Source organism: Corvus kubaryi, unplaced genomic scaffold (assembly GCF_017639235.1).
Source record: "Corvus kubaryi isolate FWS band 111438036 unplaced genomic scaffold, C.kubaryi_AGA036_p1.0 138, whole genome shotgun sequence".
In the NCBI taxonomy this organism is placed as follows: Eukaryota; Metazoa; Chordata; class Aves; order Passeriformes; family Corvidae; genus Corvus; species Corvus kubaryi.
Genome location: NW_024580672.1, coordinates 12,500,917 through 12,521,357, shown reverse-complemented (window position 1 = coordinate 12,521,357; position 20,441 = coordinate 12,500,917). Strand labels below are relative to the sequence as shown.

At 40.9% G+C, this 20,441-nt stretch overlaps 1 protein-coding gene across 1 annotated transcript in view; it reads right to left on the bottom strand.

Annotated features, from left to right (window-relative positions):
• The window catches only part of SORCS3 (sortilin related VPS10 domain containing receptor 3), a 118,745-nt gene that overhangs the window by 56,954 nt on the left and 41,350 nt on the right, over positions 1-20,441 (bottom strand). Inside the window, exons 7-12 of the mRNA XM_042018508.1 lie at positions 8,646-8,735; positions 6,595-6,774; positions 4,288-4,434; positions 3,742-3,844; positions 1,366-1,442; positions 1,166-1,257 (exon numbers count right to left, since the gene is read on the bottom strand). Coding sequence (XP_041874442.1) covers positions 1,166-1,257; positions 1,366-1,442; positions 3,742-3,844; positions 4,288-4,434; positions 6,595-6,774; positions 8,646-8,735 — 689 coding nt within the window. The remainder of the gene's footprint in view (positions 1-1,165; positions 1,258-1,365; positions 1,443-3,741; positions 3,845-4,287; positions 4,435-6,594; positions 6,775-8,645; positions 8,736-20,441) is intronic.

Sequence of the window (20,441 nt, the reverse complement as noted above, 5' to 3'; positions counted from 1 at the left end):
AAACTTCTACAGAAATCTATGTTGCAGTCATCCCAGAGTTATCTGTCAGATCAGAAACATAAAGTCCAGAAGCTTTTTATATTGAAAAAGTAGCTGTTAATGTTCTCTAAGTACATCTCTGGAACATAAGCTTGTAAATGGGTGAAGTCAACATGTCTTGAGGTGTCCAGATTTGGAAAGACTGCAATTTCACTGGAGGATTTTGTACAATAGTAACTCAGGTAGAGGAGACCTTAACACCTCATCACTGCTGCCAAATACCTTTGCTTTTTTTTTCTATTTGAATGAAGACCACATTTCCTGTTCTGCATGAAAAGTAATAGACATATGCTTAGCACCATCAAGCTAAGAGACAACTCAGTATTGTAGACAGGAAAACATCTTGTCTCTGAAAGCTATTTCTAATTCACTTCTGAACAGCATCAGATGCTGGGTAGGTCAGTCCATTAGACATGCGCCTCTTTCAATCAAGCCCCGAGACTGAAGGGGCATGTCTAATGGACTGACCTACCCAGCAATGAACACACCCATTTTCTGTAAACAGCGTTAGTTCTGAATTTTAGAATGTTTAACTGGTGCAGGAGTCAGAGGGGCAAGAGCTAAGAAGAGGCTAATTTTGAGCAGTATCTTTAGTGCTTAGATTGTTGTAACCCATTTATAGCAAAACAGTGTCTTCAGCTGAGAAATCATTTTGCCCTATTTCACCTCCAACTCTAATCAGTTGCCACTACAATATCTCTGGAAACTGATAGTCAAATACTAGAGGAGTTAGCAACATATCTCTGCTGTCCTCATCTACACCTACTGCCCTCTCCTCTCCCTCCCTTTATCTGTCTTATCCGATTAATGTTAAAGTCTGTAAACAAAATGTAGAAACGAGAGACACAGCCTCTCAGAAATACCTGAAGCCCAAAGGTTGGCCTATTACTTAGTATATGTGTGTGTGTAGGAAAGAAACCCCACCTGGAGGCTCACAGTACATTACCAGTGCAAAGAGTAATTCATACATGTAGATGATTATGTACAGAGCCATTATATTTATAAAATGGTGCAATAATCATTATATTCATCAATAAAACCACATTGATGGTAAAATATAGATAAGAATGACTTCATCTACTCATTTTATAGAGACTGGCACCTTCTCAAAGTAATGTTTCCTTACCACATGTGCCAGATGGGCACTGACGTGTGTTTCATGGCCACTAGTGCCCCTCCCCAGTCCAGAAACCAAACGTTGTATTCCTCATCGAAGACCTGCAAACAAATGAGGTACTGCATGAGTGCCCCACTCCACTGGGAAGAGAAGAGGCAGAAGAAGAATAGCAAAAGGCTCCATGCTTTCCTTCACTGTGAAAAACATACCTGTCTCCAGGAATTGCCACCATCAGAAGAGATGAACACGCCAACATCCGTGTAGGAAAGTTCAGAGCCAATATTGCCTGTAACACAAGTGTCAGACATTCCTGTATGGATGAACACACTAATGAAAATGTTAATTAAATTTCTGACATTTAATGCTGGAAAATTAGAAATTTAAATAGGTTGAAACTCTCCTGTTACCATCATGGAATTCAACTAACCACATAATTGTTTCAAAGCTATTTCAAAAAAGTTCTGGCTCTGGGAGGCAGCACAACTCAAGAAGGGTGTTCTCAACAGTGCTCAGGATATAGGAAGTGTCTTACTGTCCCCCACCTAATTTTCTTCCCTGACACCAGCAAAAGTGACCAACTGTTTAAGATGAGGCTGTAAGGAAAACCTGATATGGGCAACCACATAGAAGGTCAGTCTATAGGGATGTCCAGGCTCAAGAGGATAAATCTACTGTGTCAGTTCAAAGGTCTTAGCCCAGTATCTTATCATGAGTTAGAAACTGATTTAAAAGCAGCAGTATAGGTTTTGTATCATCATATTTTAAACACCAAAATGGAAAATCCAAATTTTCAAACAGGGATTTACAGATGGAGGCAAGGAAAGGGAGTAAAAAGGCAAGAATTTGGTTGTTATCACTTCGTTCTGTCTGTCTGTGCAAAGCTGTTCTGTTATTTCCTTCATTCTTTCCCTCTCGTTTTAGCTGCATGCATTCAAACCTCACAAAATGTAACTCCCAAACAAGTCAAGATTTAGCAGCTGTACAATTAGATAATAAAACATAATTCTTCCATTTACAAGAATCTAACCTCTGTCCTATACCAAGTGTCCAAATTTCCAATCATTGCTGGACATGTCTCACTGTAAATCAAGTGTTTGAGCAGCCAACACTTGTGAGAATAAATTGCAAAGCGTATCCTTGAATGCATTCAGCAACATGGTGAGATGCTCCTGTTGTTGTGAAACTGGTTAGTGGAAACAGATGTGTATATTCCCAACAGGTAAGGCTTTTTAATCTACAAAGTAGTAAGGCAGAAATTATATTCTGCCTTTTAAAGGTTAATTGTTAGACTGGGAAAGCATTCATCCCATCCCATGCACTGGCAGCTTGAAAAGAACCTAATTTACTAACAATTTAGATCAATGCCTAGAATCTCACTATCCTGCTGCCTCTATTTGCTTCCTAAAAGGTTAAAAAAAAAAGCTTTTGTAATTACAGTATCATGAGTCGGGCTTGTTCCTAAGCATCCATCTAGTGCAACCTGCCAGGAGTGATGACTCCACTTGGCTATGCATAGGGATATCTGGAGGTTTAAACCAAATTATCTCACTTCATTTGGCCTGGATCAGTGAACTGGAAATCACATGGTGTCTCCCTTGTTGAGATATAAATGTCATGAAGGGAACCCGTTTCAGGTTCTGGCAAACACACAGAAGCACAGAAGGACATGAGAATGAAAATGGTTGGAATAGTGTTAAGTTCATGCTGACAATATGCTAACATCACACACTTGCAGGCCACTGCTATGCTGAACAGGACCAAGGAGATAAACTGAGCCTTAGAAAGAACAGTTAAGCTATTTGGACATATTTGAGCATATGTAAGAGACTGTTTGAAATGACAGAATTGCCTACATGCTTCAGAGGCCAGCTTTCAGTAGCACCAGCCATTCCGGAAGCATTTTGTTAGTCCAGCAGCTCCCACAGAGCTGAGTGGGGTTGGTAGCACCATCCATCCTGCAGATTAATTACAGTGGGTCAGCCACTGCCACCATGAAGTATTGTAGCAGGCTGTCATTGAAACAACACAACCTGCCAAAGCACTTTTTTGCAGAGCAGCCCACAATACCAGTAGCCCGTGCAGTGTTGATTAAATGCTGCTGGTCTTGCAGCAATACAGGGTTGAAAATAGGTGCCATGCAGAACACAGGCACCCATGAAGCCCAGGCTTCACCTGACAGACTTTGTGACAACTCTGTGCTTGCTACTCAAAAGGCAGAACATATTTACATCTTCAAGTAGCCCATGGTACTATTCTCATCCATGGCACTTGCAGCAATCAGATACACATCCATCAGTGGTTGTAACAACATGAGAGGACCTAGTAATGCCACTTGGTAATAGTACCTTGAAAGTATGGGCTGAGACCGGCAGATGGGTTATTGTAGAGCAACAAATACCTGACACCTTTTTTGAACTTGGGGCCATACACCTTTTCCTAGCCCATAGCAAATGGGAGTTAATGTGAATTAGCTCAGCACTTGCTGAAACAGAGCTGAAAGGTTTTACACCAATAGGGAATACCTCATATACTCTCAGGCTCCCAGGGAGGTATGGGTGAGTGGTGAGAAGCACTTATGTTCTTACCTGTTGCCACCAGCAGCCCAGGAGCTGTCTCTTTGCTGGAAATACTCCCTGAAGTATATGGATTTTCTGAGAGCTGCAGGCGCAAGTGCAATGAGCAAAATGGCTGTTGACAGAAAACAAACAAAAGGCGGAAGCTTTAATATGCAGCAAGTTAAAGATCAGAGGAACTCCTGGTGACTGCACATAGATGCTCTGATCCTTCTGAAAATGACCCCTCTATTCTTAGCACAAATAGTTCATACGTTCCTTTGCAGGAACTCTGCACTACAAACAAGCATGTCTGCCCTTGTTTTATCAACAGTCTGACTTAGAGCACTTTTCCCCAGAAACTTTCTTATTCTGACTTGAATTCTATGAAATACATCAAGAAAGAAGGTCAGAATTTTCCCTTGAAAGTGATGAAGCTATAGAAAAAGAAATTTACTTAATTCATTTAATACACAGAAGGTCAAGAGAAAAAACACAGGGAGAGTTTTGTTAACCTAGTGACTAAAATAAGCAGCTCTGAAGGAATCAGTAGTGCCTTGAAAAAGATCTGCCACTCACCAGCTGGCAAAGTACAGGATCCCCTCTTAGATCGGTGTCTGGTGCCTGTAGCAAACGCCAGTCTCTGCCCTTGTTGTAGGTAATGAAAGTCTTGATTTGGTCATCTATCTTCCTGTTAGCCAGGAATATGCCTTTGATCCCTGCTACCTAGGAAAAAGGGAGAGAGATGAAAAAAATACATCGGAAGAACAGGCTGGAAGCAATGTCCATCTGAGCACTCTGAGGAGTGGGAGGTCTCTGTAAAAGCAAAGAAGCCATCTCAATCAAATCTTGTAACACTGAATGGCACTGACGGCACATCTTGATGATGGTTGAAAAGCTGAAAGATCTCGTGTGGTTTCTTATTAAAAATACCCTAGGGTATATCACCGTGTCCCGCAGCCGTAGGGAGGAGGAGAGAAGATCCAGCAGGCAGGAATTGTGCAGCAAGATTGATCTATTTAATTATTTTACAAACTCTTTTATAGACTTTTTTCATCGTAGTCTAATTGGACAAAGGAACAGCCACCCCTTGGGGGTGATTGGTTAAAATCCTAAAACATCCATTGTCAAAATATTTTTCTACTGTACTATAAACAAGACTTTTCAAGGTTGCAGGTGGCTTGGTTGTTTACATAACTCTGCTACCTCTTCTGTGAGAGAGAAAAGTCTCTCACAGACTTAGAAAATAGCAAGAAAATCCTTGCTAGCAGCATTTTTGTATCCACACTTTCTCTCCTTAGAAGAAAAAGACAAGGATGGTCACAGAGCAAATCCTGAGGAAACAGCCCACTTTGGGATTTCACTGAGTTCTTGCAGACAGGCTGATGATGGGCTTGAAGGTGCAGCATGCACCAGGTCACACATGAGTTCTGTGAGCTTGAGGATGGGGTCTGCCCCACTGCCTCCACAGATTGTCAAAACAGGGGAGACAGCACATCACATCAGAAGCAGTGTGGGATCCTTCTGTGTACCAGAAAAAAAAAAAATCAACACAAAAGATGGGAATCCTGAATATGCTGAGACACTGATGTTTTGCAAACTTGATTTCTCCCTCTTCCTTCCACACCCAAATTCTGAAAAAATCAACCCAGTTGTTTCAAATGTTTTGATTTTTGTCAGCAGAACCCATTCCAACAGAATGTGGTCCTGTCAAAACATCCCCAAGAAGATTTCATGTTGAGTCTGGTCTCTGTTGCACAGCTGTGAAAGTGAGACAGGAAGAAGGAACTTGCTGCAAATCTGCAACTTCCTGGCAACTGTCACAATGCAAATCCTTCTATCTAAAGCCCCTGGAGTGACACTACTCTTTAAATGACCCTGTGAAAATCTATTAGCATTTAACAGTGAAAAGTCTATGATAAACCACTGGGGAATACACAGGTTTGCCCAGGAATGGGAGACAAAGCATGTTTGTTTTAGCTGGTTCATCACAGCAAAGAAATATACTTTTTCAGAGGCAGGAAAATATATTTAACCAGGTGAAAAAAAAACATAAACCCTGTCCTTCATACTGATCAATGTGTTATTTGTGAATTTTCCCTCATTGACTTAAGCTATCTTGATTTTTATAAACAAATTGATTATGTTGTTAAATAAGCATTATTCTGGCTGAAATAAATAAATGTACAGTCCTAAGTTCCGCATGTAGCTGCAAGAACATTTCTCTGTGTAACAGCAGAAATCAGCCTGCAACCATTTCTATTAGTATTACAGATCAGTTGTTAGCTGCTGGCAAAGCACTGAGCACTGAGATCTTCCATCCAACAAGTAATAACACACCAAAACCAGAATGCTCTGAAGAAACCAGGAACTGGAACTGCTCTGAATGGACTGCTGCTGGCCAAGGCTGACAGGCCTGGCAGAAGCATGAGAATGAAAGATAGTTTGGGGTAGAAGTTATCCATCTGTCATCTCTGGGCAAGTGGCACCTACAAATGTTTGGTTATAGTTCACAAACTGTTCAGTGCTCACTAAGGCGCAGTCCAGATTCCCTGCCTGCGAGCAGGTGTCTCTAGATGTCCAAGGGGAAAGAAAAGGTATGTTTAGTCCTTCTATGGATATCCACACTACGGTGAGAAGGATAGTGGTTTTCTCTTTTGGAAATGACACACAGCTAACTAGACACTGACTTGAACCCAACCAGTTGTTGTACCCATAACAGAATGCACTACATCTATTCTCACTTGAGTCTCATCATCAAATCCAGGAAACGCCACAGGGCTGATCCCAAAACAAATGAAAATCCTGGGAGGTTGGTAAGAGATTTACACTTGCTTGAACTAGCAGGCAGTTGCTGCTCTTTGTAGGGTGCCCTTTACTACATACCTCATAAAGGTCAATGACGATATTCCCCTCCAGTCCGCGGCTGCTTTTCACATTTTCCAAGGCCAGGGTGAAGTAGACCCCTCGGGTGTCTGAGATGTACAGGTTATATGTATCATTCTGGTTCCACTCTTGAACAGCTGCAAAGACCTGATTCTCATCTGTGCTGATAATATGCATGTCCTGTTAAAAGAAGACAAAAGGCCTGTTACTGAGGATCTCTGTATTTCTTTGCCCTTCGGGACATGTAGTAATTACCATGAATTATGAAAGAATGGAGATGGAGCATGAATTATAGGTATGTTTAACAACTTTCTGTTAGAGCAAGCCAATAAATTACCAGCATTGTGACTTTTCTGCATTTCATTTTTTTAATAATCACACCCCAGGCAAAGGGTTTTTGCTTTCTTCATTTTTGGTACCTTCAAGGAATTTCATCCAGTTTCATTTTTTATTTATAAATTTGAAAGTCGGTTTTATCACTCATGGAAGATTCACAGCCTTGGAGCATGGAGTCTTCACAGCCACTAAGCATCATATGGCACCAGGCTAAAAGCAGTGATAATTTTCATTCACATGCTGAACTAATGGGCTTGTGCTTCCAACTGGCAGAGGATGGTTTCAAAAAACCTTGGAGTTCACATTTATTTGAAGGTGAGGCATAGGTATCAGTCTGAGCTACTGCTGACAGGGATTTTTAATAGCACACTTTCCTATTGAGAGTTTATCTGAGATCAGTTATCCCACAATATACAGGCTATCAAATAATCCACCCACTAACCTTCGCTGGATTTCTGCTGCTGCCCAAGACACAAAAAGTCTAGCAAGGGTTTCCCCATTTAGTCTTAATATCAGAGAGATTTGACAGTGCATTTTCTCAGTATTGTTTTAAAACAGGTTCATGGAAATTACTTTCAGGGTGGTGATGAGTGTTGAAGCACTTCATCCTTACTACCATTGTTGAACAAACTGACACAGGTTCAGCTAGAAGCAAAATGACTGTGGTTTTTATATGAGACTCCATTTATCTATTTGTATCTATTTAAACTTTCCCTAGAGTGCCAAGGGGCCTTGATTAATTCCTTGCACTGTTTCTGCATCAAGAAATCATAATTCTGGAAGTCTCCCAAAGGATGGAGTGACCTGATTTCAGGAAAGAATATCTGGGGGAAGATCAGCTCAATATCCTCATCCTGCCTAGGAGGCATCTTAATCTTTTGTGTGAGGTATCTAGATGAAAAGTTGGGATTGATTAAATGGGGCTATTTCTAATAGACCTAACATATCCTATTGGCATGGGATGGGGAGAAAAACCATTTGAGAGCCTAATTCTATCCCAGTGAGTACAATCAGTGGGAGATTTGCCATTTCCCTCAATGAAGGAAGACTAAATCAGGAAGTTTGTTCTTGCCCAGCAGCTATAATTCCTTAAAGATTAAGGAGGTACCCAACCTATTCCAACAGTGTGAAAATAAAGCAAAACACCCAACGACTTCAATCTGTTTTCACCACTTGCAGTGGAAATATTGCATTAGCCTGGTGCCAGCCTCACATATGTACAACTCCAGCAGAGTTCATTAATCTGCAGATGACAGGATAGTTATTACTGTACAGCAAAAATATTCTGGTGACTAAGGGCAGCATAAACAAGCCTCCTTTACATGGCTTGAAGACTTTTCCATGACACCTAGCTTTAAAGTACTTCTGATTTTTAAATTACAAAAGTACCCCTGATTTTATACTATGCACCAGTTCTAAATCAGGACCACCAACAAATCTGTATTATAACAGGTCACTTTCCTAGTCCTGGTGGCAACTATATTCTTGATACAGACAAAGATACCATTTGCCTTCTTGGCCACCTCAGGAACTGTCAACCAGTACCCCCAGGTCCTTTTCCACTGGGCCACTTTCCAGCCACTCTGTCCCCAGCCTGTAGCACTGTGTGGAGTTGTTGTGACCCAAGTGAAGGACCTGGCACTTCACCTTATCAAACCTCACTTAGTTGGCTGCCCAAGATACTACATGTCTATGTTCACACATGGCAGACTCACCTTAGGAAGGGAGTATTTGGGTAATTTAATCTGTGCAAAAGGCTCCCGTCTGTACGACACATAGTAAGTTGCTCTTCCACCAGTTGTCACCTATGGAAACACCAAACAAAGTGAGTGATGACCCTTCTGAGACACTCTGTGATGACACCTTTAAAAGTGCCTAACTTTCTTTCAGATATCTTTTTTTATGACAGGCATAGCTGTCCCTAAAAGCCTCTGGGTAACTCCAAAGAAATCCCAGATTTGAGAAGGATGGAGTATTATTTACTTAAGCTGTGCTATTGAACTTTCCATTTTGTCTCTTATGATTCAAATCCAGTGTGATTTTAACATCTCAGGAAAAAAGGTGCTGAGTGGGAGGAAGAGGAGGATCTGGTTTCATCACATGGTCCAACTCAATTACCTTGGGCAAGTAATTTAAAGTCTCTGTGTGCTTCTGTTCCTCCCCTGTAAGTAGGAGATAATCCCTCTTTTCTCTGCTGCTTCTCAGCCTTGTCTGCACTGTTAAGTCCTTTGAGGCCAGGATTGTCTTCCAACAACCTTTCACAGTGACTAACGCCAGAGATCCACACTAGCACCATTTAATGCCAACAGTAAATGTGCTCTTGGAAAGCTGGAGCTAAGCTCTTAGATGCCCTTTGTCACTATGAAACTGGTTTCTCTAAAATCACGCTCTCTGAAAAAGGATGTGTGTGGGGGGAACTGATAGACATCCAAATCTGCAGTTTTATGGGCTGAATGAACTAAAGCCTATGCAAAAATGCCATGCATCAACGAGTTCTAGCACTGATAATTTGTAAAATATGGGATTTAAAACCCGTCAAGACTCACTCACTCTTGCTGTAGGTGTTCTTTCTGGAACCGTCTCAGACCTGGCTAAAATAAGGCTTACATCAGTGAATTTCCTACATTCTGCTGTTGGGCAGTCTCGCAGGTCTTAAGATAAAATAATGGACACAGCACTTGTCTATTATATGGAATGTCACTTGTTGGCTTCTTAAGTTTCCAATAAAGCTAAGAGAAAGGCCCTAGATTCTCTCCTAGATATACTTACTTTATCTGGCAGTGATATTTGAGAATGAGCTTATAGAGAACATTGCTACAGCATCAATTGTATTCTCAGCAATGATATCACCTCTAGATAGTGGCTTTCTTCCCTAGAGAAGCTGTCATTCGAAGGACATCCTATTATTGGTCATGAAATTTGACATCTAATCAACGCAAGGCTTTTCCATTGACAGTTTGAAAAACTGGAAAGAAAGGAAGGTTTAGAAATAGGACCAGCTTCTACACTAAGACTTCTCCTTCTGATTTTCTTTCATTTCTACTTGTAATGTCATCATAACTGTACTTAGAACCCTCAAGAGAAAAAAAAACCAAAAACAACTATATATATTATAGCACACACAACATAAGGTCATCAGAATGACCTATATATCATATCTAATAAACTCTCTGCAGATAACCTTTAGCTAAAGCCACGGGTAAACACAAACATGAATATCTAAAGCAGCTTGCCTACGGACCCAGAACAAGCCAGTGGAAGAGACAGGGAGAGAACAGCAGTCACTGGACTCTCACTTCATGCAAAGTGCACTGGGGACTGGCACAGCAGTGAGCATTTCAGGTCCTGCTCTCCAGCTGTGAGGATCATAGAATCACACAATGGTCTGGGTTGGGACCTTAAAAACCATCCAGTTCTTCCTTGTTCTCTTTCAGTTCAACACCATTCCTCCTTGTCCAAAGTCCCCCTCCAGCTCTCTTGTAGCCCCTTTAGCTACTGGAAGGTGCCCTAATGTCTTCCCACAGCCGTCTCTTCCGCAGGCTGAACAAAGTCAGTGAGTTCTACTTCTGAAGGATAAATTTCCCGTCTAATACATCCACATCAAACTAAGATTTTCACAGGAGAGAACAGACTGTGCAGTTGATTCATATTGAGTCCAGCTCAAAGGCAAAAATTAATGTTTGCAGTAATTTTATCTCTCTCAGCTCTACAAGCATTGCTCAAAGGATCCCACACTTCTAGGTCATGTTGTCTAAATAGCACAGGGAATATTTAAATATCCCCTCTTCTCTTTTAATATTTATGACCTCCACTGGAAAATCCAAATTTTCAACTGTCACATGAACTGAATGTGTCCAATGACTACTTGGTAAAGACCTTGGGTTCAATATCCACTTCTTCTGATGGGCTGAGATGGTTTTCAACTTGTAGATGAGGACATGAATATTTACGTACTTTGTAAATGCTGTGATGACCAATTAAGATTAGGAACAGTCCAACAATCTTGTAGTTAATCCAGTGAACATAGAGTGGCAAAAATATCAAGGAGTGATCAAATTCCACTTTCTGAGCCACAACGGGATCTACTACAAGTTTTCCACACTCAAAAGGTTTTACACAGTTTTTTTTCACTTTATCCCACTGAAAACTGGTACCTGGAGAGGTTTGTTTGTATTAATTGTTTGTTTGTCTGTCTCGTTTTTAATGCAGAAATTCAGGATTAAAACACTGTTAAAAGTTCAGTATGCAATAGTTAAACTCCCTTCCAGGCTTCCACCTGGACTAGGTCACCTTGACAAGGGTTTAGAAATAGAAATCTTTGAGGTTTGTGGTCTTCCTGAGCCAGATAATATGAAGCCACCCACAATTCTGCTGGCAGGAGCTATGTAAGCTTTTCCCAGCCAGGATCTCATCTTTGCATGATTTACATGCACAGTTATAACAGCTCCAAAAAAATGATCAAGCCTCCAATAAAGTTTTGGCAAGCACTGTGATACAGAATGAATTTTGGAAGGCCCAACTTAATTTATTTTGATGAACTTTTCCTTTTCCTATGAGCAAATGCTCCAACACTGTAAATCCCAGAGATTATGGCAGCATTTTGCCCTCCAATGCCTCCTTTCAGTTCACATTTGATGAATGTCACCCAATTATTTGCTGTGAGCTCATCTGTCATGCTCAGTACAGAATTAGCTGGGTTTGTCTTTTTCCTCCTCCATCGCTAATGACTGGATCATTAATCTGTTTTTCTGGATTTCTACTTTATGTGTTCAATTGGGCTTCTGGCCAGTGGAAATGATTCCTATGGACAAATGTGTTTGCCATCAAGCACATCTGTCCTTCCTAACCTGTGTTCTTCCTTCCTCCCTCCAATCATGAGCTACTACTTTTGTTTTATACTTCCACATATTGTATCAAGACAAAGTCTCATCTAACTTATATCAGCTGGCACTTAAGAAGAGAAACATGAGAAATTTCTCTTTAAAAGCCCTCAGAGTCTGAATATGTTGGCTCATTCCCCCTCCCGACCTGTAGTGAGACAGAGTGCATCAAACATACAAGAAAGCAAATACGCTCACAAGACTGCAGAGAATTAGATAAAGTTTCTCATGGAATCTATTTATCTCCATAATTTCTGTGACATGTCTAGGAACACACAAAGCCATTTCTCATGTTAATGATTGGATATGATTCTTTAAGGGCAGGTTTTGCTTCTTTTTTGGTGGTTTTTTTTTTTTAGATTGACGTTCCTCTTAGGCAAAAACACCTGTGATATCTAAAGAGTTTTGAAGGCAAGCAGAAAGAGTTAAGAGGTCCCAGACTACAAAGATGCCCTAGATGATGTCAGGAACTCTAGATCACTGTGCATCAGGCTTCATTATCATCTTCCTGGCTGGCTGATATTGGGACTCATAATTTCCAATGTAAGGCAGGTATTGATATAACAAACATGAAATTACTAAATCTCAGAAATGCCCCTGGGCTAAGCAGGACTCCATCTGCCTCCTGCTGCTCAAAGAACTTGCAGAAAAGTGAGCAAAAAGCTTGCAGAACCACATTTTTAACTTCTTGTTGAAAGTAAGTCATTAATAGCATATAGTTGATGTTATTTTCAACAAACACCTCACTTGTTTTCCGAGGTGATTCCTCTGCTTGTGGAGTACCCCTCCTTTCTAGCAACATAAAATGAGCTGGTAGGACTCAAAAGTTCAGGAACATTCTATTGTAGCAGCCTCCTGGATCCGTGTTCTCCAGCTCCATAGGGAGCCCTGGCATCCTCCTCATTTAGGTTCCCTTTCTCCTTCTTGTGGGCATAAAATCCCCCAAATCAAAATGTGGATTAAAGCCCAGAAGAGTTATGACAAGTTCAGCAAGCAGGCTGCTCCACTGACACCCTTAGCAAGGGATTTTGGGGTTCTTCAGAGACAGCCCTGCCTAGGCCTTGCACAGATTTGTGAGTATGAGGATTGAAAAGTTGTGCCTCGTCTCCCAGGTCTAACCACAATTCCAGTCACAAGAGGTTCAGAAGATGAGGGCGAACATTAACCTAGTGTAATGTTCTTCCTTCTTGATTGCCCACCATGGCGAGGAAAAGCAATCTTCCAGATATTTCTGTGTAGTGAGGTTCTCCACTGCCCCAGCATAAATCCCATCATGATAGGTACCATCCAGTCTGAATTATTTCCCTGTGATTTTCAGTAATATCATGCCTTCTGCACAGTCATTGGACAATACACAAATACCGGAGCATGCTGTGCGGTTTCTGTGTACAAAGCACCCTCAAGTTGCCCGGTAAATTCAGCAGGCTTGGAAAACATTACACTCTTTAGAGCATCTCATCCATCACAGAAAATTTGCTATGACAAAGGAGCATTTATTATACTGGCCCAGTCCTTGTTCACCTCCCTCTCCCCTCAGAGCAAAGGTGACACAGCTAAAGGACAGAGTAATCCTGAGTGAAAGTATTGCATTTGTTTTAAAAGCAGCTCCTGCCGAAAATGTGCCACAGTTACACCAAAACACAAGCCACATCAGAGCTGCAGATGCACATTACCCACACAGAAACCAACTTGAGAAGAGCATAATTGTACACATTAAATCTCTCTTTGATTTCAGAGGAAACATATGAGTTTGCCAAGGCAATACTTTACATCTTCAGCTGATCAATCAGACAACGTGAGGGGAGGGGAGAGAGTGATAAAAGAAAGTACAGCACAAAAAGCCCTAGAAAGGAAATCAATAAAAAAAAAATAAATAAATAAAGGAAAATGTTAATAGGGTTTTTTATCAAGAGATGTTTAGGCTCAAGTTCCAAATGTGATATTTGGCACAGAAAAGACAAAACTGTGCTAGAAATGGATGAAAAGCACCCAGCAGTGAATAGGAAAGTAGCTAACTACTTATTGCCTGTCTTGCTTTAAGAAGAGCTTTTAACTAGCATGTAGGATGCACTTTCTTTCATCTCTATGGATTAATTTCCTCCACTGGAGTGCTGTCCAGCATTTTAAATAGGAGGGAGAGGAGATCAGCTGTAGCAGGCATTATTCACCAGTAAAACAGGTGTAATCGTGTTCATCATTTAAACGTCTTCATCCTATTAGTTTCATAATAAGCTTTTAATGATTCCTTCAATAAAAGACTCACAGACCAACCCCTACAAGCTGGAGAGTGCTCCATTGTCCCGCCAAACCGTTTTCTCTACCATCGATCGCAAAGATAAAAATCAATCGTAGCTAAGCAGGGTGAAGTTAAAAATAAATTGCATGGATTGATTTCTGTTAAGACCTTTGGCTCCCAGTTAATGGAGGAAAAAATGGAGGAAAGAAATTTATATTTGAACATGGTGTATTTAGTTTCTATGAAAATAAAGAGAAGGCTCTACACTGGGAAATAAATGTTTAAGTTCTCCCCTCTATCCTGTTTCACTGCCGAGAAGTCTCATGTTAATAAAAAAAAATTAAATAAAAACCCTTTTATTCCTGGGGAAATTTAGCACTTATTCTTATTTAAGTTTTTAAATTGATAACTTGATAACTGAGGTCAGGATTCCCTATGAATTAGCATAAGCTCAGCTGTGGCTGTTGGTTGAAGTCTTCTCACCTGATAAATGACTTCAATTCAGCAAATATGCTCATTTAGCCTATCCTTAAATACTCAATAAACTTGAAACATACACTCATGTCCTACTAAACATAAGCACTTCCAAGTGTTCCTAAACAATCATAGTTACAACCATAGTTACAACCATATTATTAAACTACTTCTCTGAGCTGAGCTTAAATATAGATAGCTTCTAGAACCAGGAAATTTTTTCCCCCTCTATAACACCCCAAAGAGAAATGTCCCCCCCACCTGGATTCTAACGTTATAAATAATTTTTTTTTTTTTTTTTAACTGAGGCTAGGGGAAAAAAAATGTTATCATAACTATATCCATCCTGATAAAACCAGAATTTGATTCAGATATAAAGAAAGTCTGTAAGTGCCATTTTGCATTAAATTACTTCAGCTGAAATTTTTGTACATACTCTGATGAGACATCAGGCATCCAAAAAAGGAAATATTATCCATAGGTTTTGTAAGAAGTTATCAGTGATTGTGGGTGAATACTGACATCTGCACATGTTTTAAGGAGACTTTTCTGATGTAAAAGAAGATTGAATTGGTTCAACAGATTTTGGCAGAAGTGTTTGCTCCTGTGAGCCAGAGGAGTTATTCAGATGTGCACTGTTAAGACTCCCACTCAGCTGCACCACACAACAACCTCTGGAGAAATTCTGTGTTTTTTCTTTCTCACTCAAGCCAGTGAACAGGCTGAGGTGCTGCCCTGCTGTGCAACTCCCTGAATTAGGCAGAAATCTTCTAAGTTCAGAATTACTTCAGAAGGTGAAGAAGAGCCAGATAGAAGACCAGTATCAAAGAAGAGGATTTTGACTTAAACTTTTCACTTTCCACATGTAATTCCTACAGTTCCTACAAGAACTGCAGCTGCTTCTACACTGCTGCATGAGCAAGTTGTGAGTAACCACATCTCTTGCTCTAAATGGCAATACCACAGACCCCATCACATTCAGGAGGATTTTAAACCACAGCCAAGACCCTCTCTCTCTTCCCAGCTGCCCTCACACTCCTTTCTAGCTTCATCACATCAACCTCAAAACAAAGGGCCACCAAGAGAGCAACTTAGCTTTTTGAACATGGAACCTTCGTATGTCCCAGGACAACCTGAAGGAATATGGAGTCAAGAGGAAGATGTGCGGTTCCCAGGAGACTGAATCACAAATGAAATGGCAAAGAAAGAAGACAAGAAAGGTTCCCAGGAGAAGTAGCAGCAGGGGCCAGGTGAGAGACAAGACACTCTTGTGTTTCAGCCTGCAGCTAAACACCTTGATAAATTATGCCATAGGATGGAAAGGGGAAGTGGTACCCATGTTCCCACTCTTTAAAGGCCTTGGAAAATGATAAGGTACTGCCTCTCAGCATGCCTTTCTGGTTAATGGTGCAAAGCACTCCCCATTTAAAGTGGAAATGGACCAGGATCTAAAGCCAAAGGCCAATCCTTTTCAAACAAAGTTTACAGGGATCGTTCCTTGTCCTTGTGAGACCACCAGTCAAAGAGAAATCAGACAGGGCGCATCTCCAAAGGCATTTGTTTGGCCTGCATCACCCCCAAACCCAAACCAGGTATCAGCTGCTAAATCTGAGGAGTCTTCTGTACCCAGTAGCATTGTCACTGGTATGGAAAGTACTGAAAGTCTGAGCTACAATTCAGATCAACTTCAGCTGCTCTCTGCTGGGATAGCAGAGTCTGCAGCATCCTGGAAAAAAATAAAGACATAAAAACAACCAAGACAGGTATTGATCACCCATCCACACATCTCTGCACTGACTTACAGCCAGCTCAAATCAAAAAGGCCAACGTAACCCTGAGGGTCTCCAAATGCTGACAGAGACAGAAGCATAAGAGAGGAATACGGACAGTGATAACTGCATGCTGGACTAGACTGGTATGATCTCTGGGGGGAAAGCCACCCACCGAAGGGTTTACACAACACAGCAAGATTTATAGGGGGAGGGAAATATGAGACCCACATCTACAGCTGGGGAAAAAAAAGAAAGAACAATTTTCAGAGACCAAATCCTTCCTCAAGTCCCTTAGGATCTTGTGAGTATGCCCAAAATCTTATCTGTCCCTTTCCTAACTCTATCAGTTCCTACTCATAAAAAACAGTGCGTCTCCCTGTAAACTTTGTCCCACTGATGTCCTTAGGTCACCAGCACTATAACAGTAGTAGTGCCAGCAGGCTTCACGTCACACATTCTGAAGAGTTTCATCACTGTTTGTCCCTCTCCTGATACCTAGGCTTCTGTGTGAAAACAGTCCTCACACAGCTCTGCACTGGGAATGTCATCCCTCTCCAACAGTGGCCAGGCTCATCCAGGGTGGGACTCTGGCCACCCAGAAAAACCACGGAGCCATTGCACCCGAGATGCTTGCACATAACCTTTGGGCAACCAGCAACAGCTACTTTAACTTGGCAATACTCAGCTGTCTATGGCACCTACAGGTCTGCCCACAAGAATGCTGCTCTCTGCAAAAAGCACTGTCCCAGAGCAAAGCTGATTCCCAGCAAATGCACGAATTCATACCCCCAGGACTTCTCAGACCACCACAAACAAGCAATAGTGTACTGGGACTTATGTGGCCCAGACTCTCCTCACTGCCTGCAGTAAGTGGTGACATTTGCTCGTGCTTTCCTGCATTTTTAGTGGGAAATTTTGATCTGTTGACAAGGAAACATACACGAATTATTCCTCCTCTTCTCTTTAAAAAACCAAGTAGCATTGACATTATTTTTTTACTTAAAGGAAAATAAAAAAGGTGTTCTCCAAACAATGCTGTCTCAGTCAAAATAGAATTTCCTGAAAAATAGTCACCATTTTAATTAAAGCCTATTTAATTTTCAACACTTTTCAGCAACCTGAGCAATTCCACTAGAAATAATGATACAAGACCTGCTTGAAAAATACCTTTCCCAGAATTCCCTCTGTAATTTATTTTTTAACATATTAATTCTCCAAAGTATCAGTACTCTATACTCAGACATAAACCAAAAGACTATCCCTGATCCCTGTGTCTTATAATGTAGGCTCTGCACATGAAAATACTGTAGCATTTCAGGTAATTGTCAGGAACCAAATCTTCTAGGCAGTTGCAGGTTATGTCTGCACCTGAGTTTGGAAAGTGATACTGAATGAGTACTCACTAGAGCACAGTTATGTAATTGAACACCACTGACACAGATATTAAATGGCAAATTTATCATCAAATTAGCTCCTTTTTGGCTATAGTAAATAAGTCCAGATATGTTCCAAGGTTTTATCACAAATAAACGACCTTTTTTGCAAGTTATATGAATTTTAAGTATTAATCATGAAAGAAGATGATGATATTGACTCCTGGTTACACCAGAGCATACTGTGAACTGAATGAAAACTTACACATGCAAGAGAGGGTAAGATTTCCTCTTAAAGTATCAATTTATGCAGGATTATCCAATCCAATCTTAGTGGCATGCTAGGCATCCTTAAATAACTATTGATCAATCGAACAGAAAGTCAGTCAATAAATTCAGAGTGATGTCCTACCGTTTTATTCATTAGAATTCTTCCTACTCTCTCTTAGTAACTATTTCTTTCTTCCTTCCACATTACCTTTTACATCTTTCCTCATGGGCTATGTTATTTATCTCTTTTGCCTGGTAACCAGTGCCAGTCTTTTAAAACTCTCTTCAACAGAGAAGAAATTTTCAAGCATAAGATAATTCTCATTTTCTTTCTTCGTACTGTAATTCTGCAAGATCCTTTCAGAAGTGCTGCACAACAGGAATCATTGATTTATAATGGCATTATCATATCTTCTGTGTTCTTCTTTCCCCTAACCATTATGGATCACCGTATCACGTTTGCTTCGAGTGCACAGTTACACAGGTTAATGTTTCCCAGCAATCTTACACTACAGGCCTGTTCATCAACTTGGTTAAAATGGATATTCACTAGTAAATAACTGTATGCAGATAACCTGAAACATCGATAGCAATAGCTGGAGTTCATCCTCCCTAACTTTAGCTGTCACAAAATTCGGGGTCTTCACTAAGCTCTACTTTGGTACCTTCTAATATTAAAGAGAAAGGCATATTCAAAGAGAAACCTATCTCATGCTGAAATAGGTGAAATAGGAGATAAATTGACCCTGAAAGTTTTGATCTCTCCACTCACTTTAGAGGAGCACTGACTACCGATTTAGACTAAAAAATCTGCTGGTTTAATGACAAAAGTTAAAAGAAACAAGTTCCTCTCTCCACTCCAAGACATTAATTCTGATTTGTTCCAGAACAGACATATCAGAACTCATGCACCAACCCTTTATGCAGCTATTAAACCTCACCAGGTTCTTAACATTTAATTTGATATTTATTTATTCATTTCTGTCTAATATTTAAAAATCTGAAGACCTGGCTCCCACACTTCTGTCCAAGATTATCCAGACTGAACAATACATGCGAGACACTGCAAACAGTCAGTCTGACACATCCCATAATAGGCAGCAACATCACAAGGTTTGTGAGACTAATAACATCCAGGACATATCAGAACTCCTACATATGTACCAAGCTAACACTCTGCATAATCCATTGACCATGTGCTGGACACGGTGGATTTAGCACACCTTCAGCTCAGAGTGTGCTGTGAATCTGAAGTGCCTGCGTGTCACTCCAGCACTGCATGGACTCAATCCCTGCCCAGCGTCTGCAGCCACTTACAACTGGCTGCTGGACAGGCAGAAACCTGCCAGTGTGATACAAAAAGCAGGGAAAGGGAGAGACAGCCTGGGAATGGAGAGTCTCCTGCCCAAAGCAGAAGCAACGTTCTGTGTGTATATTTAACAGCTTTTTGAAGCGTGGGGATGTGATTTTCAAGTCAAACACCCATTAAGCTATAATAAAACCTTGCTAAGAATAGTCAAGGCACTTGAGTATTACATATACATACATGCATGTGTTTGTATACATACACACACTTTTTTTTAACTTGAAGCATTTAGCAGCTAATAGCCTGAGCTGCTCACTGCTGATTTGAGGCAGAGGAACACACGCATCAGGCCCATGTCGTTGCTGTGAGATCAAGATTCTAAACAGAGTGGCCTTGTTTTAACACAAGTGAGAGCTGTAGAGTCAGAAATGTCTGTAAGGCTTCATGCTTAAAGAACTGGATGTTCCACAACACCTTTAGCCACAGACATAAACCACCACATTAAGAGAGTCTCTCTAAAATACCCCTTGGAGAACAGAGCATTTATCGATCAGAAAGCTGTTGCCTTTAGTCAAATCATGACTTACTAAGTTGCAAAAACTGCATTCACAGTGTTTTCTAGCAGTGGGTGTCCCCCATGCCAAAGGAAGCAGTAGCAGGCTGGGTTTCATGGGGGATTCAGGGGAGCTGTAGCTCCCATGGCAGTAGGTCATCTCCAGAGCAGCAGACTCCCCCACTCTCAGAATTCTGCCAATGTTACTCAAATGCATGCTGTTTTCATACTCCCACATGTATGTCCTCCCAGGCCATAGGGATCCAGTCCTCCACCTAATCCCAGCACAGAATTATCAGTCTTCCCATTTATAAGAAAGTTTTACAATAAACAGAGCAAGACTTTCTCATAATTCGGATACAGTCAAGAAAAATGCTCCCTAAAAGGAATAAAATAGGAACTTACTGTGACCCAGTCTCACTCAAAAAGGGAAGTGTGTGTCTTTTTTGTACCACCTGAATCCAATCCTCATCTCATTTTGTTCCCCCTGCTTCAGCACTGGTGACAAGCAGTTAACATCACCATGTCTGTAATCTCTGTGTCTCCTGAGCTTCCCACGATCTGGAATCACCACAGCCTGGCTCTCAGTTTTTAACCAAATGGCACATCTTCAGGAAGTGTTCTTCCAGACTGTACTATTCATTCTC